At 40.8% G+C, this 14,843-nt stretch overlaps 1 protein-coding gene across 5 annotated transcripts in view; it reads left to right on the forward strand.

The window, feature by feature from the left end:
- The window catches only part of plekhg4b (pleckstrin homology domain containing, family G (with RhoGef domain) member 4B), a 300,679-nt gene that overhangs the window by 244,938 nt on the left and 40,898 nt on the right, over window positions 1-14,843 (forward strand). For all 5 annotated transcript variants that reach the window (XM_073024173.1, XM_073024175.1, XM_073024170.1 and 2 more), the window contains 2 exons: window positions 6,096-6,189; window positions 10,129-10,215. In XM_073024173.1, the coding sequence (XP_072880274.1) occupies window positions 6,096-6,189; window positions 10,129-10,215 (181 nt within the window). The remainder of the gene's footprint in view (window positions 1-6,095; window positions 6,190-10,128; window positions 10,216-14,843) is intronic.

Consider the following 14,843-nt stretch of genomic DNA (forward strand, 5'->3'; position numbering starts at 1 on the left):
TCAGAAAATGATTCATTGCTTGTGTTGTGATTTGGGACTTGCTCGGTTTTGTGTGAAAAAGGATTAGGGAAGGCTTTTGGCATGGGTTCTCTGCAAGTTGGACTTTGGGAGAGAAGTGGACGGAAATGTTAGTTTGATGCAGAAAATACACTCATGAGTGAGTTGTTCAAAGTATTTTATTGACTATATTCTCTTAACCTAACAATTTGCTTTTCAATTATTCCTCAACTCTTGAATCCTAACAGAATACTGGATGGCATCAAATGCTTCAAATACCCTTTGAAAGGAATAATTCTTATGAAAAATCATTATACACATTATTTGGTTGTTTCCAGTGGAATAGAACCTGTCTGGGTGAGAGCTGAAACTGGGCAGATGATTTGACTATGGCACGTTGTATTATTCTTCTTTCTCTTTCAACCTGTTATTTGAGGCAAGAGACAGGGATGGCTATCTGAACACAACTTCAGATGACTAGTTCAAAGTCCAATGATGTACATTGGAGTTGACTGCACTGTTAATCAGTAAAGGAGCCAAGAAGAAGTGTCCAAAGCTGAGGAAATCCAGAAAGTCCATTTTGATGTCATTTGAAGAAATAACTTGTTCATTCTTTGAATTTGCTGCCCTTTGTCTCTGAGCCAAGAGGCATAGGAACATCTCTGCATTCACATTGAACAGTTCAAGATATTTTATTACAAAGTTACAGCTCCTTCTCTTTGTGCGACTCTCCTAATCTCACTTACTTGAGCATCTCTTGAACAATTACATGATGCTCACTTGATCCATGAATAGTATTGTCTCCTCCCTTCTGCATCATTCCTCTTTTCCTTGTTTTGACTCCTTAAGGCTCCATAAAATACAGCCTCATTGGAAACCAATAAATGCATAATATATGATTCTCTAACATAATGAAAACTGAATTTAATTATATGGCTTTTGATAGATTGATGGCAAGATCACTGGACTGAGCATAAGATGGCAACGTAGTAATATCAATCAGTCAAACAGCCTTTACAGCATCGGTAAATTATGATCCTAAATCTGAGAACAGAAAAGATACCCGGCACATCAAGACATAGTGCAACTTGACTGAATACCTATGGAAAGTGCAGCTGTAACCTTAGTTTGGTTTCCAATCATGTCGTCATGTTTCTGGCCTTTACACAAACAGGGGAATAAGCAATAAAGATTTTCCTTTATGAATATTTTACATCTGGCTCTAGTTCTATGAGTCATTTTTTCCCTAAGCTGTCACGTGGCAGATCTATGAAATGCCAGCATTTTATTGGGAACTTTGCATTTTCTCATCAGTGTCTTCAGCTCTCAAGAGTTGCTCTGGCATGAAGTCCATTACGGCAGAGTGTGTTGGAGGACAAAACCTTTTCAAGTCCTTGCCACTTTCCTGCATAAGTAATGCAAATTTATCTGATCGCTGCAATGCACTCTGTAGGTTTTGTGCATAGACCATGCTGACTTTGGTCTATTTTTTAAACTATGTGTGCTTAAGTACACGTGATACCTGTACACCTTGCTTAAAGTAAGCACCAAGTTAGACTTAAATCTCAGACTCCTGTGTCCTTTGAATTTGTAACTTCAGAATATTTAACAAAGCATAAACATTAGTAATATTCTTTCAAGAATCACTAGATTCTGGTATGGTTCCAGAGGAGTGGAAAATTGCAAATGTCACTCCACTCTGTAAGAAGGGAGGGAGGAGAAAGAATGGAAATTATAGACCAGTTAGCTTGCATTCAGTGGTTGGGAAGATGTTGGAGTCAATTATTAAGGATGAAATTTTGGGGTACTTGAAAGCACATAATTTAAATAAATAGACCAAAGTCAGCATGGTTTCCTTAAGGGAAAATCTTGCCTGACAAATGTATTGGGATTTTTTGAGGAAGTATCAGGCAGGATATAAAGATGAGTTAGTGGATGTTTACTGGAATTTTCAGAAGGCCGTTGATAAGATGTCATGCATGAGGCTGCTTCAAAATAAGAGCCCATGGTATTACAAGAAAGATATTAGCATTGGTTGACTGATAGAAGGCAAAGAGTGGGAATGAAGGGAGACTTTTTTAGTTGGCTGCGAGTGAGTAGTGGTGTTTTGTAGGGATCAAAATTCAAAGTACGTATATGTCACCATGTAAAACCTCGGAATCCCTTTCCCTGAGGGCGGTCACAGTAAATACAAGAACCACAGCAGAATCAGTGAAAGACCACACCCAACAGGGCAGACAACAACTAATGTGCGGAAAAAACAGCAACAAACTGTGGAAATACAAAAAGAGAAAAACTAATAAATAAGTAAGCAATAAATATCAAGAATATGATATGAGGAATTCTTGAAAGTGAATCCAGTTCAGTGGGAACGGTTCACTGAGGGGGTGAGTGAAGTTATCCCATGTGGTTCAAGAGCCTGATGACTGAGGGGTAATAACAGTCCCTGAACTTGATAGTGTGGGTCCTGAGGATCCTTAGCTTTTTCCTAATGGCAGCAGTGAGAAGAGAGCATAGTCTGAGTGACAGGGGTCCTTGATGATGAATGCTGCTTTCCTTCAACAGAGCTCCATGTATACGTGCTGAGTATTGCTTTACCCTTTACCCTTGGTGGACTTGGCTGCATCCAATACTTTTCTGTGGAAGGGCACTGGTGTTTCTATAGCAAGCCGTGATACAGCAAGCCGTGATATACTCTCCACCACGCATCTGTAGACTTTTGTCAAGTTTTAAATGACATGCTGAATCTACATAAACCTCTAAGAAAGTAGAGGTGCTGCTGTGCTTTCTTCATAACGGCACCTACGTACTGGGCCCAGGACAGGTCCTCTGAAAAGATAACACTGAGAAATTTAAAGTTGCTGACCCTCTCCACCCGATGATGATTGGCTGATGGACCTCCAGTTTCCATGTCCTGTAGCCAATAATCAGCTCCTTGCTCTCGCTGGCATTGAGTAAAAGGTTTTTGTTGTGGCAGTACTCGACCAGATTTTCAACAGCAACGGCGATGTCATCAGCAGACTTAAATATGGCACTGAAGCTGTGCTTAGCCTCACAATCCTAAGTGTAAAGTGGGGGGGCTAAGCACACAGCCTTGTGGTGCACCAGTGCTGATGGAGATTGTGGAGGGGATGTTGTTGCCAATCTGAACTGACTGGGATCTGCAAGAGAGGAAAACGAGGACTCAGTTGCACAAAGGTATTGAGGCCTAGGACTTGAAGCTTATTGACTAGTTTTGAGGGGAAGATAGCACTGAATGCTGAGCTGTAGTCAATGAAGAGCATCCTGATGTGTGCATCTTTGCTGTCCAGATGTTGCAGGATTGAGTGAACAGCCAATGAAATGGCACCTGCTGTTTACTTAGAAAGAGAATTCTCCTCAATGATCCCGACTGAGTTTACATACTGCAAAAAGCAGATATTAAAAAAGCACTAGGTGTATTGAATGCCATAATTCAATCTCGTATTAGGACCACTTCTTTTCCCGTTATATATCAATGATTTGGATGATGGTTTTGTGGCCAAGTTTGTGGTCATTATGAAGATAGCTGGAGGGGCAGGTAGTACTGAGGGACTTGGATAGATTGAGCAAAGAAGTAGCAGTTGAGAATATAGAGTAGGAAAGTGTATTGCCATGTACTTTGGTAGAAGGAATAAAGGCAAAGACTATTTTCTAAATGGAGAGAAATTTTAAAAATCAGAGGTGTAAAGGGACTTGGAGAGTCCTTGTTCTGGATTCCCTAAAGGTTAGTTTGCTGGTTGAGTCAGTGGTAAGGAAGGCAAATTTGATGTTTGCGTTCAATAGAGAGGACTAGAATGTAAGAGCAAGGATGTTGTGCTGAGCCTTTATAAGACATTGGTCAGACAGTACTTGGAGTATTGTTGACCCCTTATTGAAGAATGGACGTGCTGGAATTGGAGAGGTCCAGAGGAGTTTCATGAGAACGATTCTGGGAATAAAAGGGTTAATACATGAGGAGTGTTTGATGGCTCTGTGCCTGTACTCAGTGGAGTTTAGAAGAATGAAGTCTATTGAATATTGAAAGGCCTAGATAAATAGGATGTTTCCTATCATGGGTGAGTCTTGGATTAGAGGGTACAGCATCAGAAAAGAGGGAGATCTGCTTAAAACAGATATGAGGAGGAATTTCTTTTGCAAGAGGGTAGTGAATCTGTGGAATTCTTTGCCACAGACTGCTGTGGAGGCCAAGTCATTGGATATATTTAAAACAGAGGTTGATAGGTTCTTGATTAATCAGGGAGTCAAAGTTTACAAGGAAAATACAGGAAAATGGGGTTGAGAGGTTTAATGAATCAGCCATGATGGAATGACAGAGCCGACTCGATGGGCCAAATGGCCTAATTCTGCTCCTATGTCCATGGTTTCCTTTGTGTGCTCTGGTTTCCTCCCCGTACAGGTTTACGGGTTAGGGTTAGTAGGTCGTGAGCATGTTATGTCGGCACTAGTAATGTGGCGACACTTGTGACCTGCCCCTGCACGTCCTCAAGCTGCGTTGCTCATTGACACACACCGTGTTTCACTTTATGTTTCAATATTTCAATATATGTGTGACAAATAAAACTGATCTTTTAAAAATGGAACTACTGGGAAAGATCAACAGAGCAGCTTACTTCCATAGTTCTTTCAAAGAACTGACACACGTTGGGTCAAATGTCTAAGTTGTTTTTTTTCAAATTCCACATGTATTTGTGTTGGAAGTTTACTACTGTAAACAATTTTAAAATTACTCACATTTTTCCAAATCCAGTGTATATGCTACTTTATTTGATGAGAGGCATTGATCGTGTGGATAGTCAGGGGCTTTTTCCCAGGGCTGAAATGGCTAGCACGAGAGGCATAGTTTTAAGATGCTTAGAAGTAGGTACCAAGGAGAAGTCAGGGGTAAGTTTTTTACGCAGAGAGTGGTGAGTGTGTGGAATGGGCTGCCAGTGACGGTGGTGGAGGTGGAATATGATAGGGTCATTTAAGAGACTCCTGGTAAGGTACATGGAGCTTAGAATAATGGAGGGCTATGACTAACCCTAGGTAATTTTCCAAGGTAAGGACATGTTTGGCACAGCTTTGTGGGCCAAAGGGCCTGTATTATGCTGTAGGTTTTCTATGTTTCTATGTTTCAATTTCCTTTGAAAGAGGACCAGAGTTGACATTTTGGGTTGACCCCTTTGACCTGAAACATTAACAGTTTCTCTTTCTCGCACATGCTATTTAACTCATTGGTAATTCCAGCATTTATGTTTTTGTTTCAAATTTCCAGCAGATTTTGATTTTCATTTAGTGCTACAGTACTGCATTGGGTCAGCTCTGTGGAAAATCTTCGCATGAACTTGGGTTTCTTATTATCCTAGTCCCAATGAAGCTTCCAACTTCTATGTAATTTTGTCAGGAACTTCAACTGTTTTGGTCATCAGGGTGAAAGCTAATTAGTTTGGAAATGCACCAGCTAACAGTTGTGGGATTGGTAGTGTGAGCTGAGTATCAGTTTTGCACCTCACCTAGAGGAAGCCAATGAGCAAAAAGTGAAGTTGACATAAAGCCTGTGAATTGCCTGTGAATGTAGTGAACTTACCCAAATATCAAGCACTCTACATTGGTGTCTCAGCTTGGACTATAACTTTCTCCCTGGAAATTCAAACATAATTACTGTCTGAATACGCGTAGACACAAGAGATCACAGATGTTGGACCTGGAGCAACATACGAGATGCTGGAGGTACTCGGCAAAACGCACAACATCTGTGGAGGGAAATGGGACAGTCAATGTTTCAGGTTCAGAACCTTCATCTGGTCCAGATAAAGGGGAAAAACTGAACACTGACTGTCTTTTACCCTCCACACTGAATTCCTCCAGCATCTTATTTGTTGTTCTGAATGCATGTAATGCACAGTCACTGAAAATTCTGTCGGAATGATCTGAAGTTTATTTAGTTACGCAGCGGTGCAACTTTGTGGCTATCAAGTTATCATCCTGAAACGTGTATGTAGGTGGTGATGGTGGGGAGGGGCGGGGGGACAAGTACAGATGGAATTCTGAAACACATTCAAGTTTAACTGTTTAATTGTGCAGTTTGCTTGTTGCAGGAAGGAAGTGCGGGAACTTGGACTGACTGTGCTAGTGGACGCTCGCAGGTGTTCACCCGCGCCCACCCTCTTCAAAGCTTTAACTGCTCTGCAGGTGAGATGTTAGTCAGCAACTGACAGGACAATGTTAAGAATATCACTTTTCATTTAGATATCCAGTAACTGTAGTGCAGAATGTTTCACAACCATAATACTGTATTTTTCTCTTCTCTCCTGTGATCTAATGCTTCTCTTTCTATTTATACAGTGGACTCGTTGGGCTGAATGGCCTAATTCTGCTCCTATGTCTTGGTCTTACACTTCCTCCAGACACATCAACTGTAATTACCAAGCGATCATCATTCTTTCTCAGTCTGGACCACCACTGATACCATTTGGTGTCTCTTGGTCTCCAATCTATATCTATCCATACTCCTTCCTAACATCTTAATATGTGGGTAATTACGGATCATTGACCTGAGCTGTGTGTCTCTCCTTCTCAGATGCTGCTGGGCCTGCTGGGCGTTTAAAGCAGCTATTGATTTTGTTGGAGAAGCTGAGTGTTCTGTCAGAGTAAAAAATCTGTGCAGAGGGTGATGGAAGATCAACTAGTATTTTACAATTAATGATATGAAATTCTGATTGAACGTCTAAAGCATTGTTAGACAGAGATATGATGCGGATGGGAGCTTATGGACACAATTAATGATGCCTGTCGATCACAGTATGTGTTTGTAACTCAAGGGATTTGAAATTCAATCATTGGTATTGGAGTTTGAATACAGAAAATGTGATGCATCAGGTAAGGAGAGATTTATATGGAAATATACCTTGATAAAGAGAGGTGGATAAGATTCATATCCCACAACTGATGTGGTATTTTACATCTTACTAGTAGCCAGGAAAAGAGGAATAAGATGGTAAGAGGAATTGATGATGTCTGGAAATACTGTGCGGGAGGAGCTATAGCCTTCACTAGTGCCAGTGAGTTCCAAACTGATGACATGCAGGGCAGAATCACTTCAGTCATCTTTCGTGAACTATTATCTTCCCAATGACTTTGCTCCGCACATTAAACCCTTGCTCTGCAAAATAAAGTTTCCATACATTATTTCCAGTTGAACTCTCCTTAACTTCCTGCTGTGATCTGGAGTCCTGCCCGGGACAAGATGAAGCAGGTTGTTATTATATCCTCTGCAATCCTTCACTAAAGCTTACATGTGTTCTCATAGCTTATGTACATAGATCCTTAGTCCACAGAGACAAAGCAGGTTAATAGGATACGGTTAAGTTACCTGCTGTAATAATTCGGAAAAAGAAAATATGCTTCTTACAAATTATTTAAGAGCATTGACCGGGCTTTGTTTTACAAAGAAGGCTTTTCCATTGATTCTCCTATGCCAAGAAAAAAAAACTAAACCCAGTAGCACTTACTTTTAGTTCCTGTTATTTGAATGCAATAACCAATGCAAAGATGAGTAGGAAACAATTGTGGTTTAGATGACATTGCCTAAGATTGTTACAAAAATTAATATCTGGAACTAACTCTATTAGTAGCTGCTTACTGTATGTACGCTTCATATCATGTTCTCATCTGTTTCAATTTTTGTATTATATTGTTATCCTTTTTGTGTTTTCTTCTGTGCATTTACTGTTTTTATTTATTTCAATTTCATTTATTTCTAGCACTGATGTATGCTACTCCAGCTTTTCCATTTTTTTTGTCCTTTTCCCCTTCATGATGATTGTTTCACGTTGGTTTGATCCAGTGACTGGCTTTTTACATTGTGGATGCTGTCTTACAAGCCGAGTCTTTCTAGAATTTTCTATTTTGATGTCAGATTTCTGGCTCTTCCAGTTGATTTCTCTTACTATTTTTGATGCTTTGGGGACTGGGGCTCCCTCTGGTGGCAGAGCTGTGTAGCACTTGGAAGGCCCAGGCTTGTTTCCCGGACTGTTCTGGCATAGGAGATCTCAGATGAGAGCAGGAGCAGAGATGATGGTGGTGTCTGTGGATCAACAATAGAGACGCTGATCTTCACAAGATGTCCAACCTCACTGGAACGTGAAGCAGTAATGTTCACATTATGCACATATGGGAAAACTGTGGGATGGGACAAAAGATCAAAACAGTTCTTCCTTCTATTCACCACTGCATCCAAAGGCCATCCCTTATGCTGTGAAAATAATTGGATTGGATTCTGTAATCACAGCTGAATGATGCATGTCTGTGTTATTGGAGGGAGAATAATAGATATCCCTCACCAACATGAATGCAATCACCCCCCAGCAGAGCACACCAGTTTGTTTAAAGGCCTACACTGATCCGGATATATTGTTAAACTTATATATAATCGTGTAATAAAATGTACAATCTACAGGATTATAAAGAAAGGCAAAGGAGTGCATTCATTAAATTTGTGTTGAGATGTCCTTCCAACTTCAGTAAACATTACACCAACATACGTTTATTGTTCATTGAAATGTTTTGTTTCCATAATAGAAAACCAAAAAGTTATTATTTCCTTTGGCAGCCTTTTCTGTTTTTAGCTACCAACTGCTGGAACATTTTGCTATTCCGCATTGTGCTGTGATGGTTATGATAAGGTTCTCTCTTTAAAATATTGAAGCAATTTATTCAGGTTTTGAATTGCACTCAGATGACAATTTGCACTGTACAAAAGGGAATGCTTTGTACTGATTATGGTTCTTACTTACTTCCTAAGTCCATTTTTGAATAATTGCAGGAGGTTCACAATAATGCTAGATTGAATGAAGATAGAGGGATCTCAGTAAAATAATTTAGAAAAATCCTGATTTCACTTCATTTCCCCTCTCCCAGTCCTTCAAATGGAAGCAGTGACTCACCCCGTTCTCTTTTTCCATTCCCTATTCTTGTTTACCTCACACCCCTTCTCCTCACCTGCCCATCCTCTTTCCCTTTCTTCCATGGTCCACTGCTCCCCCCAAAAAATTTCCTTCTTCTTCACCTCTTCCACCTATTGTCACCTATTGTTTTTAATCTTTATCTCCACTCCCTCACCCACACACCTCCCCCCCCCCCCCCCCACACACACAACTGGTCTCGTCTATCATTTGCCAGCTTCAACCTTCCCCACCCTATTATTCTGGCTCCTTCCCCCTCTCTTTCCAGCCTTTATGAAGGGGCTCGATCTGAAACATTGACAATTTGTTTCCCTCTATAGATTCTGCTTGACTTGCAGAGATCCCCCAGCAATTTGTGTGTCTTGCTTAAGATGTTGTGCGTCTGCGTAATCTCTTGTGTTTATGAAATGGGAGCAGTGTTTCTGCACGGCACTATAACTTGGATTATCTGGGATTCCTGCTTTCTCTTCTCTGCAATGGGTCGGAAACCAGACTGGGGGTTTCATGCTGAAGGTGGTGGAGTAATAGAGCACTTGCCCACTTGCCTTGTAAACTTCTGGTTCCAGTCCCAGGGAAAGCTTCTGGGTTCCCCATTGATGTCACAAATACCCCTTTACTTTGCATTGACCACCAGAAAAGCTTCACTAAGTCTGTGCGTGAAAGTGAGTGAGGGAGCATGTTCTTTGGGAATTCTGGATTCTCAGGTCCTTCCACATCTCTAATTGTTTTGCCATGCAAAGACTTTCAACTCTCTGGGCATTGCAGATATTCCCTTCATGCCTCCTTTTTCCAATACTGTGGAATTTTAATAAAAATAAGCATGTGTACCATATGTAACTTATCACAAATGAAAGTCATTCAAGATTTACAACCAATGGCACTTCTCATGTGATGAATGCTATAGTTGATTAGCCAGGGAGCTCTGGTTCTATGGCATCATATGAATTTGAGATGAGGGATTGGTGCATCAACTTTATATTTAAGCAAAAATTGCCACTGAAGCACTCTGCATTGGATTGTTAATTTTAATCTGCATGCAAAGCAACAAAATAATTAACTGTATTGTTTAAGTTGAACAAATGACACAATGTGATATCAAGTTTGATAACATACACCTTTGAATGTAGATGTTTCCCACTTTTAATAATATATTGATCTTTGTTAACAGGTTGCTATTCCAAATGCCATAAATTCAGTCTTGGTTTTAGTTGATAGAGAGTCAACATTTAGACCTGAAAGAGATCCTCTTGTTCAGGTAAATCCGAATTTCGCTAAAGTGTGGGCTAATTGGGATCATGTAGAGGATGGGTTGAGGGAACGTATGCTAGAGGGGAGCATGTTCATGTACATGGGTTTGTGTGTTGATAGCAATTAATGCATGGATCCACTTGTTCATATGTTAACTTCTATGCAGGTGAGTCTACTTTCTAGAAAGTTTTGGTGGGATATTCCTAACAAAACAATTGGAACACAACATTTTCATATCTAATATTGATTTTTCAGAACCAGAAATACTTGAAAGTATCCCATTCAGGCACTGACACAAGTTGTATAATATTATTTGAGCATGAAACTACAAGGGCCTCTAAATTACTTTGATTGTAATAGTTTCCAATGACTGCTGAAATGAGCCCTACCTAATCCACACTTTTGTCTCCATCAGCCTGGCCCCAAATCAAATTAGCAGCCGAAGTGTTGTTGCGTGAAGATCAAAATTATAGGTCTCTTGGATCCAGCAATGAAATTTCTCCTCAGTCAGCTGGACAAATCCCAAATTAACAGAAGCCACAGAATATTCATAGCATCTGAGTAGCCATAAAGTCCACTACTTTCAGTATGTGAAGATACTCCTTAATCAAATTTCCATGGAACTTCAGCCCTGTATATACTGGAAACTGAGGTTGGGACCTAAAGAGCACAATCTTCTGAGAGCCATGACTGTTGTAGTTTCTTCAGCAATGTTGAAGCTGTCAATAGCCTATCCAAGGGAGTGTGCTGCTGACAGCCAAGAAAGCGAAAGTATTATCAGGAACAGATGAAGCTTGGCACTTGCTGAGAAGAGCACTTTGAAGAACTAGTGAGATTTGGTCCTTGACACAGAGGTCATTGACACACATCCCACAGTGTTTAGTTTTATTAGCACCCCAGATCAACAAGAGGTTTTAAAGACGTATATAAACTGAAATGCAACTTGCTTTGAAAGCAAGTTCTGAAACATAGCCAAAAAGAACTTCTGACAAGAAGTTCTCCCACATTCCAGGGCGCCTGAGGGACACTGTGATCTTCAACATCTTGAAGAAAGGAGCAGTAAGTAGAGAGTGATCTCACTGCTGTCTACCACAGGGAGATATATCATCAGGGTGCCTTACTACCCCCTTCTCCCAGTTGCTGAAGAGCTGCTCTCTAAATTGCACTGTGACTCTCTAAACAGAGGCACAATTGGCAAGAGCTTCAATGTGCTGCAACTCCAAGAAAAACGCAGGGGCACTATCAATCACCATACATGGCCTTTCCTGATTTTACAAAAAAAAAACTTTGAGTCTGAATTGAGAAGAACTTTGGAGAACCTTTCTTATTTTTTTCTGCCCCCACCCAGAAAATAATTTCTATTTTATAGCTACTTCACTTCAGCCATTCCATCAGGAGCTCCCCAGAAACACTCTAATCACTACAGTTTATCAGCACTCTGACTATTTCGACCACTGCAGAAAATAGATAATTTTGATCTAATGGTGTTCTTTATTGTAAAAATTGTGCATGATATGTTTTAAATTTATGTTTTTTTCTTGTGAATGCTGCTTACTGTATACGTTCCTGTCTATCTGTGACACTGCTAGAGGTAAAATCTTCATTGCATCTGTGAAAACATGTACTTGTGCATATGACAATATGCTCAACCTTGACTTTGACATCTTCTGCCTGCTGGCAGACAAACAATTCTGACCAATGGGTCCACAACAGAGCCAATCACACTCTGTACTGCAATTGAACAAGACTGCCATACTTCAATACTCACCTCTATCTTTTATGGTACATTCTGCACCTCACCTCCAATAGCATTCCTGCTTGTGGAGTTAACCTGTAGGATGAATAATGATCTGTCCAACATCTGTACCCCTCACTCTTCTGCATTTTGAATGTAGTGAGCTATGGCCACTCCAAACTGCAGCACAGAGGATGGTTGTTCATGCACATGTTTCGAGGGGGAGGTAAAATCCATTGTCAATTCACTTACTTATTTTGTAGGACTGTGAGTTTTATATCTTACACCTTTAAGTCTAATGTCCACTACCCTTTCTGTCCAGCATTATCCCCAACAGCAAAGTGAGATATATGGACTATTTTCCATATGTATAAAGCTTCCACTCAACTAAATCAAATATTGTTGATGAAATTCACTACGTCCTTCAGCTTACCAGCATAGTCTTAGACTTTTTGCTGTCTGAGGGAAAGAATATTCATTGATCCAGGGTCTTCACAACTTCTGAAATGATCCAGAATGCCACTTAGGTTAAGGGCAATTAGCAATGGAGAGTAGGTGCTGATTTTGCCAGCAACACCCACGTGGTCTGTCGCAGGCTAGATGGGCAGAAGGGCTGTATTTTTCTATGACTCTATCCTATGAAAGAAGTGAAATAATTTACAGAGATTTGTGAACTCCATGTGCAAGCTGGCTCCAGTTTACTTTGATCCATTCTTGCTGGAATGTTTGCTGTTAAATGATGCCTTGGGAATTTTGCTAGATTAAGATAATCCTTTTCTGCATTTACATGTTGCTGAAGGGCTAATTCTTTATTCTCTAGGCTTGTTTTTGAATGATACTTTCTTGTCCTGCTCCCATTGTTTCAGTGAAAGTAGTTGGTTAACCTTTACCATAGCAACTTCGAGCAGATGCAGTGTATTTGTTAAAATTCACTAGCAATAATGGTCAGAAAAGAAGGTCCATTTTATGGAAAATACAACCATGCGTCAAAAATATATTGAGATTTAAATGCTAAAGTAACATAAAAGCACTGTCATCCATTGATGTTGCCTGACCTTTTAAGCTCCTCCAGCACATTGTGTGTATTGCTCTAGATGTCCAGCATCTGCAGTACCTCTTGTGCCTAAAAAAGCAGTTTATCAGAATCAGGTTTATTATCACCGGCATGTGACATGAATTTGTTAATTTGGAGCAGCAGGTCAATGCAATACATAATCCAGCAGAGAGAAAAAAGACAAGTAAATGTGTATATTGAATAGATTAAAAAATGTGCAAATACAGAAATACTGTATATTTAAAAGAAGTGAGGTAGTGTCCAAAGATTCAATGTCCATTTAGGAATCGGATGGCAGAGGGGAAGATGCTGTTCCTGAATCGCTGAGTGTGTGCCTTCAGGCTCCTGTACCTCCTACCTGATGATAACAGTGAGAAAAGGGCATGCCCTGGGTGCTGGAGATCCTTAATAATGGACGCTGCCTTTCTGAGACATCACTCCCTGAAGATGTCCTGGGTACTTTGTAGGCTGGTGCCCAAGATGGAGCTGACTAGATTTACAACCTTCTACAGCTTCTTTCGGTCCTGTGCAGTAGCCTCTCCATACCAGACAGTGATGCAGCCTGTCAGAATGTTCTCCACGGTACAACTATAGAAGTTTTTGAGTGTATTTGTTGACATGCCAAATCTATTCATACTCATAATAAAGTATAGCCACTGTCTTGCCTTCTTTATAACTACATCAATATGTTGGGACCAGGTTAGATCCTCAGAGATCTTGACACCCAGAACTTGAAGCTGTTCACTGTCTCCACTTCTGATCCCTCTATGAGGATTGGTATGTGTTCCTTCGTCTTACACTTGCTGAAGTCCACAATCAACTCTTTAGTCTACTGACGTTGAGTGCCAGGTTGTTGCTATGGCACCTCTCCACTAGTTGGCATATCTCACTCCTGTATGCCCTCTTGTCATCACCTGAGATTCTACCAACAATGGTGTATCATCAGTAAATTTATAGATGGTATGCCTAGCCACACAGTCATGTAGTATATAGAGAGTAGAGCAGTGGGCTATGCATATACCCCTGGGGTGTGCCAGTGTTGATTGCTAGTGAGGAGGATACATTATCACCAATCCGCACAGATTATGGTCTTCTGGTTAGGAAGTCGAGGATCTAATTGCAGAGGGAGGTACAGAGGCCCAGGTTCTGCAACTTCTCAATCAGGATTGTGGGAATGATGGTATTAAATGCTGAGCTATAGTTAATGAACAGCATCCTGACACAGGTGTTTGTGTTGTTCAGGTGGTCTAAAGTCGTGTGAAGAGCCATTGCAATTGCATCTGCCATTGACCTATTGTGGCAATAGGCAGATTGCAATGGGTCCAGGTCTTTGCTGAGGCAGGAGTTCAGTCTAGTCATGACCAACCTCTCAAAGTATTTCATCACTGTTGATGTGAGCGCAACTGGGTGATAGCCATTAAGGCAGCCCACATTATTCTTCTTAGGCACTGGTATAATCATTGCCTTTTTGAAGCAAGCGGGAACTTGCGTCTGTAGCAGTAAGAGGTTACTCCTGTTTGTTGGTTGTCATAGGTTTTCAGAGCCATTCCAAGTACTCCATTGGGACCTTCTGCCTTGTGAGGGTTCACTCCCTTTAAAGGCAGTCTAACATCGGCCTCTGAGGCGGAGATCACAGGGTCATCAGGTGCAGCAGGGATCTTCACAGCTGTAGTCGTGTTCTCCCTTTCAAAGCGTGCATAGAAGGCATTGAGTTCATTTGGTAGTGAAGCATCGCTGCCATTCATGCTATTGGGTTTCGCTTTGTAGGAAGAAATGTCTTGCAGATCCTGCCAGAGTTGCTATGCACCCAATGTTGCCTCCAACCTCATTCAAAATTGTCTGCTCG

Source organism: Hemitrygon akajei, chromosome 20, assembly GCF_048418815.1.
Source record: "Hemitrygon akajei chromosome 20, sHemAka1.3, whole genome shotgun sequence".
Taxonomy (NCBI): Eukaryota; Metazoa; Chordata; class Chondrichthyes; order Myliobatiformes; family Dasyatidae; genus Hemitrygon; species Hemitrygon akajei.